Source organism: Podarcis muralis, chromosome 13, assembly GCF_964188315.1.
Source record: "Podarcis muralis chromosome 13, rPodMur119.hap1.1, whole genome shotgun sequence".
NCBI classification, from domain to species: Eukaryota; Metazoa; Chordata; class Lepidosauria; order Squamata; family Lacertidae; genus Podarcis; species Podarcis muralis.
Window position 1 is genome coordinate 42,705,258 of NC_135667.1, and position 13,593 is coordinate 42,718,850.

Here is a 13,593-nt window from a genome sequence, read left to right on the forward strand (position 1 = left end):
GGAAGTGTGTGTGTGTGCGCACACACACACACACTTCCAGGGTGGAAATTGCCTCCACGCACCACTTTTCTGTGTGAGTCACTGGCCTGGGAATGAATATATATATATAAAGGAACCCCTGACCATTAGGTCCAGTCGTGGCCGACTCTGGGGTTGCGGCTCTCATCTCGCTTTACTGGCTGAGGGAGCCAGCGTACAGCTTCCGGGTCATGTGGCCAGCATGACAAAGCCGCTTCTGGCGAGCCAGAGCAGCGCACGGAAACGCCGTTTACCTTCCCGCTGGAGCAGTACCTATTTATCTACTTGCACTTTGATGTGCTTTCGAACTGCTAGGTTGGCAGGAGCAGGGACCGAGCAACAGGAGCTCGCCCCGTCGCGGGGATTCGAACCGCCGACTTTCTGATCGGCAAGTCCTAGGCTCTGTGGTTTAACCCGCAGCGCCACCCGCATCCCTATATATATGTGGTGAACGAAGTGTTCCTCCAGTCTTAATTCCAGAATAAATTTTGCCTTTGTCATTTGCTGGTATGGAGAATGGGGGCTTTTGGAGCAAAAGGGTGAATTTGGTAGATACGTTCTGAATTGATTCTAGAGAGCGAAAACAGGACAGAAGGAAGGATTAGGAAGAACAGAAATGTACAGGAGTATGCAGGAGTCCAGGGTAAGAGGTCTAGAGTCTTGAAGCTGATGCAGGGAGTTTGAAAAGGATCATAGCTTGAGATCAGAGCAGCCGGAGACAGAGAGAGAGAGATAATGTCTTTCTGTTGGCTTCCAGTTTCTCGCTCAGCTGAAGATCATGGATTACAGTTTGCTGGTGGGGATTCACGACGTGGACCGTGCTGAGCAAGAAGAGATGGAAGTTGAGGACCGGGCAGAAGACGAAGAATGCGAGAACGACGGCATTGGGGGGAACCCCATTGGCTCTTACGGGACCCCGCCTGACAGTCCAGGCAACCTTCTCAACTTCCCCCGGTTTTTTGGGCCTGGGGAGTTTGATCCCTCCGTGGATGTCTACGCTATGAAAAGCCATGAAAGTGAGTGCTTGGGTTCGGTGTGGGTGAATAGGGTGGAAAGGAGGAGATGGGAAGCCCAGTCTAAAGTCCTCTGGATGGAAGTGTTGTGTTGATAGGTTCCCGGACCATAGGCATTTTGCAACAAAATTATACCTGAAGGAGCGTCTCCACCCCCATCGTTCTACCTGGACACTGAGGTCCAGCACCGAGGGCCTTCTGGCGGTTCCCTCACTGCGAGAAGCCAAGTTACAGGGAACCAGGCAGAGGGCCTTCTCGGTAGTGGCACCCGCCCTGTGGAATGCCCTCCCACCAGATGTCAAAGAGAACAACAACTACCAGACTTTTAGAAGACATCTGAAGGCAGCCCTGTTTAGGGAAGCTTTTAATGTTTGATATATTACAGTATTTTAATATTTTTTGGGAAGCCGCCCAGAGTGGCTGGGGAAGCCCAGCCAGATGGGCGGGGTATAAATAATAAATTATTATTATTATTTATTATTAAAATTGTGGCTGGCTAGTTGAATGAAATTAAAATAATCTGAAATACCTCTCGGGGTGTTTCTCAAACTTGGGTCCCCAGCTGTTGTTGGACTACAACTCCCATCATCCCTGATCACTGGTCCTGCCAGCTAGGGATGATGGGAGTTGTAGTCCAACAACAGCTGGGGACCCAAGTTTGAGAAGCACCTCTCTTGGGTGTCCCAAGACCCTTGTCTCCCTGAACCACCATCACCCAACCACCAAAGCTCCGTTGCCTGCCTACTCTTTCCGTCCCAATGCATGACAGCTTGCACCAAACCTTAGCTGTGTACACATTGCCTTCTTAAAACATAGTGTGATCATTTTGGACTCACAGCTGTCCATGGAGGTGCAGGTCAATTCTGTGTCCAGGGCGGCTGTCTACCAGCTCCACCTGGTACTCAGGCTGAGACCCTATCTGTCCATGGACCGTCTCGCCAGAGTGGTGCGTGCTCTAGTTACCTCCCGCTTGGACTACTGCAATGTGCTCTACGAGGGGCTACCTTTGAGGGTGACCCGGAAACTACAACTAATCCAGAATGCGGCAGCTAGACTGCTGACTGGGGGCGGCCGCCGAAACCATATAACACTGGTCTTGAAAAACCTACACTGGCTCCCAGTACGTTTCCGAGCACAGTTCAAAGTGTTGGTGTTGACCTTTAAATCCCTAAACAGCCTCAGCCCAGTATACCTGAAGGAGCGTCTCCACCCCCATCGTTCTGCCCGGACGCTGAGGTCCAGCGCCGAGGGCCTTCTGGCGGTTCCCTCATTGCGAGAAGCAAAGCTACAGGGAACCAGGCAGAGGGCCTTCTCGATAGTGGCGCCCGCCCTGTGGAACGCCCTCCCATCAGATGTCAAAGAGATAAACAACTACCTGACATTCAGAAGACATCTTAAGGCAGCCCTGTTCAGGGAAGTTTTTAAAGTATGACATATTAGTGTATTTTTGGTCTTTGTGGAAGCCACCCAGAGTGGCTGGGGAAACCCAGTCAGATGGGCAGAGTACAAATAATAAATTATTATTATTATTATTATTATTATTATTATTATTATTATTATTATTATTATTATTATTATTATTTTCCCCCGTTGCATTTCATGTCACATTTGCACATCATTGTACGCATCAGTACAGTTTGACACATTTCCAAGTTGTCTGCTGTCAGTCCACACCAGTGGGGAGAGAGGACGTATGGATGCCTTCCTATGGAACAGGTTTGCAAATCAGATTCAAACTGGTTCCAAGGGGAAATGCATCAGAATATAGTATTTCTCAGAAATCTACAGGATAGATATGGATTGTGGCTATCATCATCATCATTTATTATTTATACCCCTCCCACCTGGCTGGGTTTCCCCAGCCACTCTGGGCGGCTCCCAACAGAATATTAAAAACACGACAAAACATCAAACATTAAACACTTCCCTAAACAGGGCTGCCTTCAGATGTCTTCTAAAAGTCAGATAGTTGTTCATTTCCTTGACATCTGGTGGGAGGGCGTTCCACAGGGCAGGCGCCACTACCGAGGAGGCCTTCTGCCTGGTTCCCTGCAACCTCACTTCTTGCAATGAGGGAACCACCAGAAGGCCCTCGGCGCTGGACTTCAGTGTTTGGGCTGAACGATGGGGTTGGAGATGCTCCTTCAGGTATTCTGGGCCAAGGCCGTTTAGGGTTTTAAAGGTCAGCACCACATTTTGAATTGTGCTTGGAAATGTACTGGGAGCCAATGTAGGTCTTTTAGGACCAGTGTTATATGGTATCGGCAGCTGCTCCCAGTCACCAGTCTAGCTGCCGCATTCTGGATTAGGTATAGTTTCAGAGTCACCTTCAAAGGTAGCCCCATGTAGAGCATGTTGCAGAAGTCCAAGCAGGAGATAACCAGAGCATGCACCACTCTGGCCAGACAGTGCGCAGGCAGGTAAGGTCTCAGCCGGCGTACCATAATTTGTACATGTCTTCACAAACTAGTGATGGGAGTGCACTGGATAGGAACCAAATTTTGTGTGTGTGTTTGTGTACACAGCCCTGACTTTCCCCAGCAATGTGCAACCACAGCGGGGATCATTGGGTCTGTTTTTGGGCACACTTGCAGTGCCCATGGATCAATCGTAAGGCCCAGCTGGTCTGGCCAGTGTCCTGCATAAACCAGACTGTGGCCTAGACTGTGTCTCAAAATCCTTTGAAATGCACACAGGTTTCTGTTTGTTACGGGTTCCCTAAAAATTGGAAAATCGCTAATCTTAATAACATGATAATTCCATGGAGAGAACGCCTGTCTCTTAACAGCTGTTGGTCTCTGCTAGGTGTGTCTGCGCAATACTTGCTTTTCATTTCCTTATTATTGTGGTCCTTTCTCTTGCTCCACCCCTCCAGTCGAAAGCCATTGGGGCTGGTGCATTGGCAGTGGGAAGGCCCTTTTCTGGGGGGGCGGGGGGGAATCAAAACAAATCAACTGCCAATCAAGCATCATAATTGGAGAGGCGCTCTGCAGATGCTCAGAGCAGCTGCTGACTTCTGGTCATGCTCCACCACATTGCGATTGTCAGCAAGATACTACAGTCACACACACACACCCCTCTGCAATCTGTTGGGCTGGAAAGGTGGCCTCAACTCACAGATCTAACCACAAAAACATTTGGCCATACTTGAACTGCGCTTGCTAGCCAAAGAGTAGGCGGCCTGCCCTAAATATGACTCTTTGCCTGGATTAAACAGTTTTTTTCCCTCTCTCTCCCCCTCTCTCATTGTAATCAGGTGCCCCTAAAAAGGAGGTCTATTTCATGGCCATTATAGATATCCTCACACCGTATGACACGAAGAAAAAAGCGGCGCACGCTGCCAAAACTGTGAAACATGGGGTAAGACAAAGCCATTCCTTTTGCTTGTTCATAACCTATTGCTGGAAAATTTCATGGAATGCAATTCTAGTGTTGGGGGGGGGGCATTTTTCTCCCGTCTTTATCAATTAAACAAGTTCTGTCTGTCATTTACCGTATTTTTTGCTCTATAAGACTCACTTTTTCCCTCCTAAAAAGTAAGGGGAAATGTGTGGGCGTCTTATGGAGCGAATGCAGGCTGCGTAGCTATCCCAGAAGCCAGAACAGCAAGAGGGATTGCTGCTTTCACTGCTCAGCGATCCCTCTTGCTGTTCTGGCTTCTGAGATTCAGAATATTTTTTTTCTTGTTTTCCTCCTCCAAAAACTAGGTGCGTCTTATGGTCTGGTGCGTCTTATAGAGCGAAAAATGCGGTATATTCCAGTTCCACAAAACTGGTGACTTCCAGCTTCCAAACTCTCAAAGCGATGCACGTTTGGTGGCAACGTAGAATTTGCTATAGCACCAACCCTTGCCCGTGAAGGGGTTTTCATTGCTTGAATCTGTTTGTTTTGTTTTCCAGGCCGGAGCAGAGATTTCCACAGTCAATCCAGAGCAGTATTCAAAACGCTTCAACGAATTTATGTCCAATATCCTGACATAGTTGCCTTCCCGTCCTTGGCAAAAAAAAGCAGAGGGAGAAGACAGAAGTGGGGGTGGGTGCAGGATGTGACTTCCAGGGCAACAGGAACGCACCCCCACTCTGCCAGGGTGTGATGTTCAGTGAATGTGCGATAACCGTGTGACCTAGCCGAAAACTAACTCATAGCTGTAGGCCTCCAAATACTCCGCTTGACCTGGTGGGAAAGTGGAGGTTTCTCTCTCTCTTCCTCTCTCTCTCTCTCTCTCTCTCTCTCTCTCTCTCTCTCTCTCTCGTTGCGAAAAAATCCAAACATAAACCTGAGGAATTACCTTTGAAGAGTATCACAGTCTCCTGAAGGTCAGGCGCAAATGTGAATAAATAGCAGAAACTTCCACAGACATTTGTCCCTTCGATCGGACCTGCTTTTCTTCACTCCGAGCGAGAAAAACAAACCCCTTGTTGCTTCTTTCTCTTAAGAACTGGACGGGAATAACCGTTTGCCGTTTGGAGGGGAAACTGTTACAGCGATGTGCAAAAGCCATTTTAAGTCCATTGAAACAGAGACCTTTCCCCTTTGGGTTACATTTCCCCATTATTATTATTATTTTGCACCAATGTTCATTTCAAAAGAGATGGGGTGGAATACGATGGCAAGTTGGCTGCTTGAAAATTCACGCAAGTCAATGGGAGGAAGGCAGTTACAGGAGAATTCTTACACCTGTCATTCTGGACCACGACGAAGGCCCTTGGCGAAGAGACTGACTCCGAAGGGGGTGTGGCAACATTAAATCATTCTCTGGACGAGTTGCAAAGACATTTCTTTTGGAGCACCTGGACTCAGTTGCCTCTGTAACATAACTGATGTTCTGCCAGTGTTAAGCTAATCATGGTTCAGTCAACTTTTTAAACCCTGGATCCGGTTGCGAATCCCATAAGACGGTGCTTGCCATGAGAAGGCCGCCACTTTTTAAAGCAGCGTATTGTGTTGTGAATCAGTGTGTTGGAAATCTGTCTCCCTGGAGTTTTGGGAAGAACATGATCCTAGAACTTAGGGGGAAAAAACATTATAAATCGATGCAGCTGACTGTTCCGTAACCACTAAGATAGACTGTCTGTGAGCTAGGACAGAACGTTGGAATAATTTGTGCTAGGTCGGTTTTCTTCAAGAAAGCAAACCGTTCTTGCCCCATTTGAATTGCAACTTTCCCCCCTCTTACGTCTGCAGACAGTAACGTTGGATTGAACAGCCACGCTTGTTGAAACTGCCGAAGATTTGGAATGCAACGCATTGATTCCCTGTTTTAAATCTTATGTGGGGTGGGGTGGGGGGGGTTGTTTGTGGGTTGGTTTCTTTTTTAAGATGGATATAACAGTTTTTGAGCCGTCACCTTGCAATCAAGACACTTTGCTTACTCTGCCTTGAAACTGTTTCTCACATAGGCCTTTCTTACCCTGAATGTGGTCGTTGGGGAGTTTGTGTCTTGTGCTGTGTAGTATAGTTCTTGATTTGTGGATTCTGTCTTGTTGAGAATGTGGTGAATGTTTTCTTTCCTTCTTTCCCCGTTCCCTTGTAGTATATGCCCCTTCTTCTCTGATGGGACCCCCCACCCTCGCCCGATTAAAAAGAAAATTGATTTCACAATTGTAAAGACATAGAAAGTTTTGCAAAACTTGAAAACCGTGGAGTATGCTGTAAATAGATTGAGGTTTCTTAAACGCCTAAATGAAACCTTGCATTAGGAATAGGATAAGAAAGCCCCTCCTCTTCTCACTTGTGACTTTTAATTTATCAGATCAGCTGCAACCGTCTGCTATGTTTTAAGCATCGTGAGGCAGATCTACACTTGTCATTTATAATGTTAAAAACGTGTTATTGAAATGTGACACCAGAGGGCACTGCAGAGCAGAACTCCACCGGCAATGGGAAACTGCCATTAAGAATTATAGATTGTTTTATTTATAGAAGATCAGTGTAGATCCAGCCCAGCTGACTACAACTGGTTGTGAATATGTGAGCATACTTTTCAGAGTGGGAATGGGGATGTCGGCAGGTTGCAAATGCTTTGAAAGCTTTGAAAGGGCACCTTTCTTCTCTAGAAGCATGCGCTCGAAACCCATTGTGAATAAGAGCACAAGAGCCTGGGAAGATTCTCCACTCTTGGATCCATTTCTTGGGCGCTTGCATCTCGACTCTTAAAAGCCATTTCACCCTACTTTCCGCTAGGTTGCCATTAGAGATACGCAAGCATCCGCGCCAAACACTGGTGAAGATATTCCTACCAACGTCTGTCCGTTTCGAAGCTTGGCAGTACAGTTAGCCCTTGGGGGGTGGGATACATTTCCTGGTCATGCCGGGACCCGATCCAAAGGCCCGTCTAGCCCAGCTTCCTGTTTCTCACAGTTGCCAACCAAATGCTCCTGGGAAGCCTGGCAGGAGCACACGAGCACAGTAGCCCTCTCTTGCTTGTGTGCCCCAGCAATAGGCACCTGGGGGCTTCCTGCCTCTGATAACCAGAGGCCATATTTAGCCCATCATGGCCTAAATATTCAGTCTATCAAACTCAATCGGTGTACAGAAGCAGGCACCCACACGCATGGAATGACCGTCCCGGGAGCTCAAGGCACACTTCTTTTTTTTAAGTATCTGTGGCCCACCCTATCTTTCTGCCTTTGTCTCTTCCCATTGCATTCCCATTGACCTCCCCTCTTCTGCCTCCCCCGAAAATCCCTTGCTCTCAAACATCTTTGTCAGTTCTGTTCTCATCTAATTTGCTTGAAGCTCCCTCCTTCAACAACCTGGCTAATAATAATAATAATAATAATAATAATTTATTATTTATACCCGACTCATCTAGCTGGATTTCCCCAGCCACTCTGGGCGGCTTCCAACAGAAGATTAAAATGCAATAACCTATTAAACATTAAAAGCTTCCCTAAACAGGGCTGCCTTCAGATGTCTTCTAAAAGTTTGGTAGTTGTTTTTCTCTTTGACATCTGGTGGGAGGGTGTTTCACAGGGCGGGTGCCACCTGGTTCCCTGTAACAGTACCTCCCCCCTCTCTTTCTCTCAGTCTCCCTTCAGAAGCCAATTCTTCCCTGATGCTTTTGGCTTGATAAACCCCTTCGTTCTCTTGTAAGGGGCGGAATGCGATCCATGGGTATGGGTTGTTTCTGCCCATCTTTCCACAGGCAGAAAGCAAAAATCTTTCAGAGAATACACCCTCGGGGGCTGAGACAATCCCCTCCGGTTCATCCCTAGCCCAGCTAAAGCCTGAGTAACATAGTCATTTCCATATCTTGCTAGCCTTACTTTCTCCCTGCAGTCATCCTTTTGATTGCATGCCCTGGGGGGGGGGGCAAGCACTGACATTTCTTTTTCCTGTCAAAGCCCATGATCATTTTCATTGCTCTTTAAAAGAAGCATGCTGCTCCCATTAGGAGTGAGTGCAGGCAGCCAGTTACCCCTCTAACCATTCAAGCCACCCCACTGGGCTCCTAAGTGTCGCTCACCTGTAGGCAAAACTGCAAGCTGTTTATTGGATGCTGTTTGGAGACCTAAATATGAGAAGTCTTAAGCCCGAAGAGCTCTCCAGGGGGTGGTATGAGCAGGTGCTAGATGACTTATCCAAGTTTCTCCACTCTGAACCTCTCACTAACGCTCTTTGTCCATCCTGCACCAACCTCTTTGTTGAGACCGTTTACCTTCGCTTCTCCTAAATTCATTTTCTGCTCCTTGGCTATGAGGCCCCTGTCTGTTTTTGGCTTCCTGCCAACCCCCAACGCTCTGCCTCTTCTCCCTAATCGCACCCCATCAGCAAACTTTTCCTCCAGCTCTCGTAGCTGTAGCCTTCTGCTGTGTCCCTCACGCAGTCCTCTTTAATCTTCCCTTTTTGTCTCTTCTGCAAGTCCCATTTCAGCAAAGCTTCTCCCCATTCATTCTCGCCCCCAACTACCAAACCCTACCCTAAGTATGGCGCCTCTCATCTCTGCTCCCAACCACTGCATGTAAATGAGGACATGGTCAGGTCTGCAGCACATCTGCATATTGCACCAGATTAACTATTGACCGTTAATGTGGAGCCTTTTGGGATAATTCCTGGGCTCAACAGGACGGTTGTGTGGCTGGCCTTGTCTCCTCTTCTGCTAATGTTGGGTTTGATTGACAGGTCAAGGGCAGCTGGGTTTCCCCTTCCCCACAAAGCATGCTGAAGGCTCCTTTAGAGCCCTTTACTCTTAGATTTGCCTCTCCACAGACCTCCCCTCCAATCTAAGAGATAGAAATCTTGCAAACAGGTGAAACCAGGGCAGGAGACTTGAGAGCTCCATCATGCTGGTCTGATTCTGGCCCACTGCCCATTGCCCATCTTCATCTTCTTCCATGCCGGATTAGTATCAATCATTTCCAAGTTCTTCTTCCAATGAATTTTGGAAGTATATTTTGTGAAATAAGCAGAAAAAGTGCACAGTTAGTTCTAGAATGGCAGGATATTTATTGTTCATGGCAGAATTTGAGTCACCATAGTACAGAACTAGATTCCCCCCCCCCCATGGAACGTCAGACGAACCTGGCAATCCAGTAAACATGAATTATGTGTAAAGGATATTCTAATCAAGGCAGTTGCTTTTTTTGGTGCTGTGGAAGTGCCCCCTGCCATCGTGACTACGATGTGCTGCTGAATTGCAGCTGCTGAACAGTCTTAATTTCCCCCCTTCGATCTTCTCCCCCACTCCATCAATAACCTTTTGCTTTCCCTCGGATTTTGGTGACCTATGGGTTTTCTTTTTCCCGAGCACCGACATCAAAACTGTCTGCATCCATAACCATAAGGAGGCCAGCGTCGTGGTGTATTTAAGTTTTGTTGTGTAGCCCAAGGTGACGGCACTGACGATGCAACTTTGCATCCGCATCAAGGGTGCTTAACTTTTTCTCTGGAGTCTATTCTGAAACTTTTGCACTTGCCCTGATGTCCTTTTCTAAGTGTGAGCTGTTTCCACGAAGGGCGCAGCTTGTCTGCACAGCCAGTGGGTTGCTGGCTTACTCTTGAACCTAACGGCCACCAGACACTTCTGTTGTTACTGAGAATTTGAACACCATCTGCGGATTTAGTAGTAGTGATTTATATGGTCATCCCCCCCCCCCCCCAAGATCCTTAAGACAGAGAGGTGTGTGGATAAGTGCAAGGTGGAACGAAACAACATCTGCTTGCCTGGACAGAACGCCCTTTTCAAAAGCCAGCATCGGCCGTAATCGGTCCAGGCAAGGAATTGTAAACAGCCAGCACTTTCCCCCTGAGCAAGAGAGGTCAGCTGAGAGCCATCTTTTTCATCTCTCACACACATGCACCACAGAAGCAAAGTATTTTCTGGCTCTTGGAGAACACCTTGGTGGTGCTTTAAAGACAGCCTAATTGCAATTTTAGTTGGAAGGATCTCTCTCTCTCTCTGTGTGTGTGTGTGTGTGTGTGTTAGTTCTGCTCCTGTGAACAGTCTTGCACATTCTCAGCTGGATTGTACCCAGCCAGAGTACATGCTGTTTCTGTCCGCTCTCTTGCCTTGGGTATATGCTCTCTGGCGATGCCAAAGCCTGAACCCTAAGGGGTTAGACATACTTGTTAAGGAATCTATCGGTGGCTACTAGCTACATGGTCCTCATAGTTTAAACCTGCATGCTTTGGTCATCACAAAGGAGAAGATGAGGTCATCTACTCAGGAGAAGAAAATCTTGATGAGAGTTGGTTTCTGTGCAGAGTGAGGGCTTACCCACACTTAACTTCCTTCCTCTCTTTCCAGGCACAGTCCGCACCTTAAAGCTTTGTGTCCAAGCGCTCGTTTTTCTTCCAGAGCTTTCTCCATGAAAACCTGCTCTTTAAAGTTCAATCGGAGCAAACAGCAATCCAGAATTAACGTTTGCTCTGATTGAGCACTAAAGAGCGAGTTTTTGCGGTGAAAACTCCAGGGCAAAATTAAAAAAAGCAAAACGCTCAGAGAAGGAACTTTAAACCACCTGGAAAGAGCGGGGACAAAAGGTAAATTGGATAAGCCTGGTGTTTGACAGCCATTATACACATCCATCCCATGCGAACTTTTAGTGATTTGATGGGAGGTGGGTTATATTCAGGCACTTAGCACTTGAAAAAGATACTGTTGTGGGATTTTTAAGGACTGGTGGTGGCAACCAAGTTTGTTTAATCATGTCTGCCTCCTTCAAATGTAAAACGGGTTGGGGCGGATCTTAATTGATTCTTGCAAAGGTCATGGGTACCACTTTGTGCTCAGTTCTTTCAGCCAGTTGTTTCCAGCACATCTGAGCCAGCCTGGGAACGGTTTATGTTCGTACCCTTTGTTCTTAGGCTCCTGTTGTTAAAAACGCACATACACACACAAACACACACACACACTTTGTATGCGAGCGAGACAACCAACAAGCTGCTATGCAGTCTCACTTGGCCCCGAGAATGAAAATCGTAGCGCAAGTCTGCACAGTGTCACCACAGGTAGTTTTTTTTTTTAATTGTATGAATTGTAAATGCAGTTCCTGTGTTCCTAGTCAGGGTGAAGGAATCATGAGCCAGTTCCGCTGAGCTACATTTTTTTAAAAAGCCTGTTTTTTGTGCTGCATATGCAGTGGACTCAAAGGTGTTTTTTAAAGATGTATCACAAAAGGTTCAAGTAGCTGGTGACAAAAAAAAAGTAAAGAAAAAACTGAAAAAACGCACCCGTTTCAATTTTCACAACATTTTTTTAAAAATAGAGATTAAAAGTTCAATGTGCTTATCTGTTTGCTAGAAGAAGTATGAGACACTTAGTGTTTTGAAATGCATGCATGTTAACAAGGTGAAGTCTCCCGGGTGGGACAAATGAAATAAAATTAAAACTTTGTGTACAGTTCTTTTTTTAAAATGTATTTCTGAGGCAGGGGAAAACTGGGGAGGTGGGTCTCAAAAGGGAGGCATGGTGGGATGAACTCACTTTCACATTCATTCAGCATCACAGGCTGACAGATATTTGGCCCCAAGCCAGCAGTGGAGAACCTCTATCCTGTTTTCCCCAAGCGGCACCCAGGAAAAATCAGGGTGCCCTGACCAAAGCAAGTGTCGCTGAAGCTGTGAAAGTTGGTGCCTGAAAAGCCCAGTGCCCTTTACCCACAGATTGATTTCAATCCCTGCAGGCAAAGGGAAAGTGTTTTGTTTGATGTCACCCAGTGACTGACAGGTGCCCAGTCACACTTGCTGTCAAAATAATTAGCAGGGGCTGGGAAGGGTCTCAGCCCAGTATACCTGAAGGAGCATCTCCACTCCCATCGTTCAGCCCAGACACTGAAGTCCAGCTCCAAGGGCCTTCTGGCAGCTCCCTCGCTGCGAGAAGTGAGGTTATAGTGGAACCTCATGTTACGTACCGTCCTCCTTGCGAACGCTGCGGGTTAAGAGCTCCGCTAACCCGGAAGTGGGGATGCGGGTGGCGCTGTGGTCTAAACCACTGAGCTTTGGGCTTGCCAATCAGAAGGTCGGTGGTTCAAATCCGTGTGACAGGGTGAGCTCCCGTTGCTCGGTCCCTGCTCCTGCCAACCTAGCAGTTTGAAAGCACGCCAAAAAGTGCTAGTAGACAAATACAGTGGGAAGGTAAACGGCATTTCCGCGTGTTGCTCTGGTGTTGGTGTTCTGTTGCACCATCCTGGCCAAATAACCCAGAAAAACTGTCTGCAGAGTAGACAAACACCGGCTCCCTCAGCCTGTAAAGCGAGATGAGCGTCGCAACCCCAGAGTTGTTCGCGACTGGACTTAACTGCCAGGGGTCCCTTTACCTTTACCTAACCTGGAAGTGGAAGTTCCCGGTTGCGAACTTTGCTCCGGGATGTGAGTGCAAGTCACGCGCCGTCAACACAGCAGGCACCATTAGCGAAAGTGCGCATCAGGTTATGAATGGTTTCGGCTTAAGAACGGATCTCCGGAACGAATTAAGTTTGTAACCGGAGGTACCACTGTACAGGGAACCAGTCAGACGGTCTTCTCGGTAGTGGTGCCCACCCTGTGGAACACTCCCATCAGACGTCAAGGAAATAAACAACTATCTGATTTTTAGAAGACATCTGAAGGCAGCCCCGCTTAGGGAAGTTTTTAATGTTCAATGTTTTATCGTGTTTTTAATGTTCTGTTGGGAGCCACCCAGAGTGGCTGGGGAAACCTAGCCAGATGGCTGGGGTATAAATTTATTATTAATTAATTAATTAGTTATTTATTTGGCCCACCCAGCAAAACCGTCTGCAGAAAGCCAATGTGCCAGTGACTGGCTTTTGCCTTCTCTCATCTTCTGCTTCCTCCCATTGGCTGCGTTGGCGAGGTTTGTCCTCAAGGCACTGTGGCTTGTTTGCAGTACAAGAAATCGCCACCTCTGGTTTCTCTCAGTGCCTGCGGTGAGGTAGGAGCAAAACGGCCGTGATTCATTTGTGCTCAGTAAACCATGGCTTGCCCTGACGTAGGGATATGGCCTTTCTGCGAGGCTCAAAACGTGCTGGAAATGTAGAGCTTTCCTTTTCTTCCAGTTCCAAAAGTGAACTAACTTCACCGCTTTAGGTTCTAGAGGAATTCTGAGCAAAGCCCACCTGTG

The 13,593-nt window shown here is 47.3% G+C and overlaps 1 protein-coding gene across 2 annotated transcripts in view; it reads left to right on the forward strand.

Moving 5' to 3' along the window:
- The window catches only part of PIP4K2B (phosphatidylinositol-5-phosphate 4-kinase type 2 beta), a 38,926-nt gene extending 27,052 nt beyond the window's left edge, over positions 1-11,874 (forward strand). For both annotated transcript variants that reach the window (XM_028751950.2, XM_028751952.2), the window contains exons 8-10: positions 776-1,034; positions 4,288-4,391; positions 4,931-11,874. In XM_028751950.2, the coding sequence (XP_028607783.1) occupies positions 776-1,034; positions 4,288-4,391; positions 4,931-5,011 (444 nt within the window). In that variant the 3' untranslated portion in view covers positions 5,012-11,874. The remainder of the gene's footprint in view (positions 1-775; positions 1,035-4,287; positions 4,392-4,930) is intronic.
- The last annotated feature ends 1,719 nt before the right edge of the window (positions 11,875-13,593 follow it).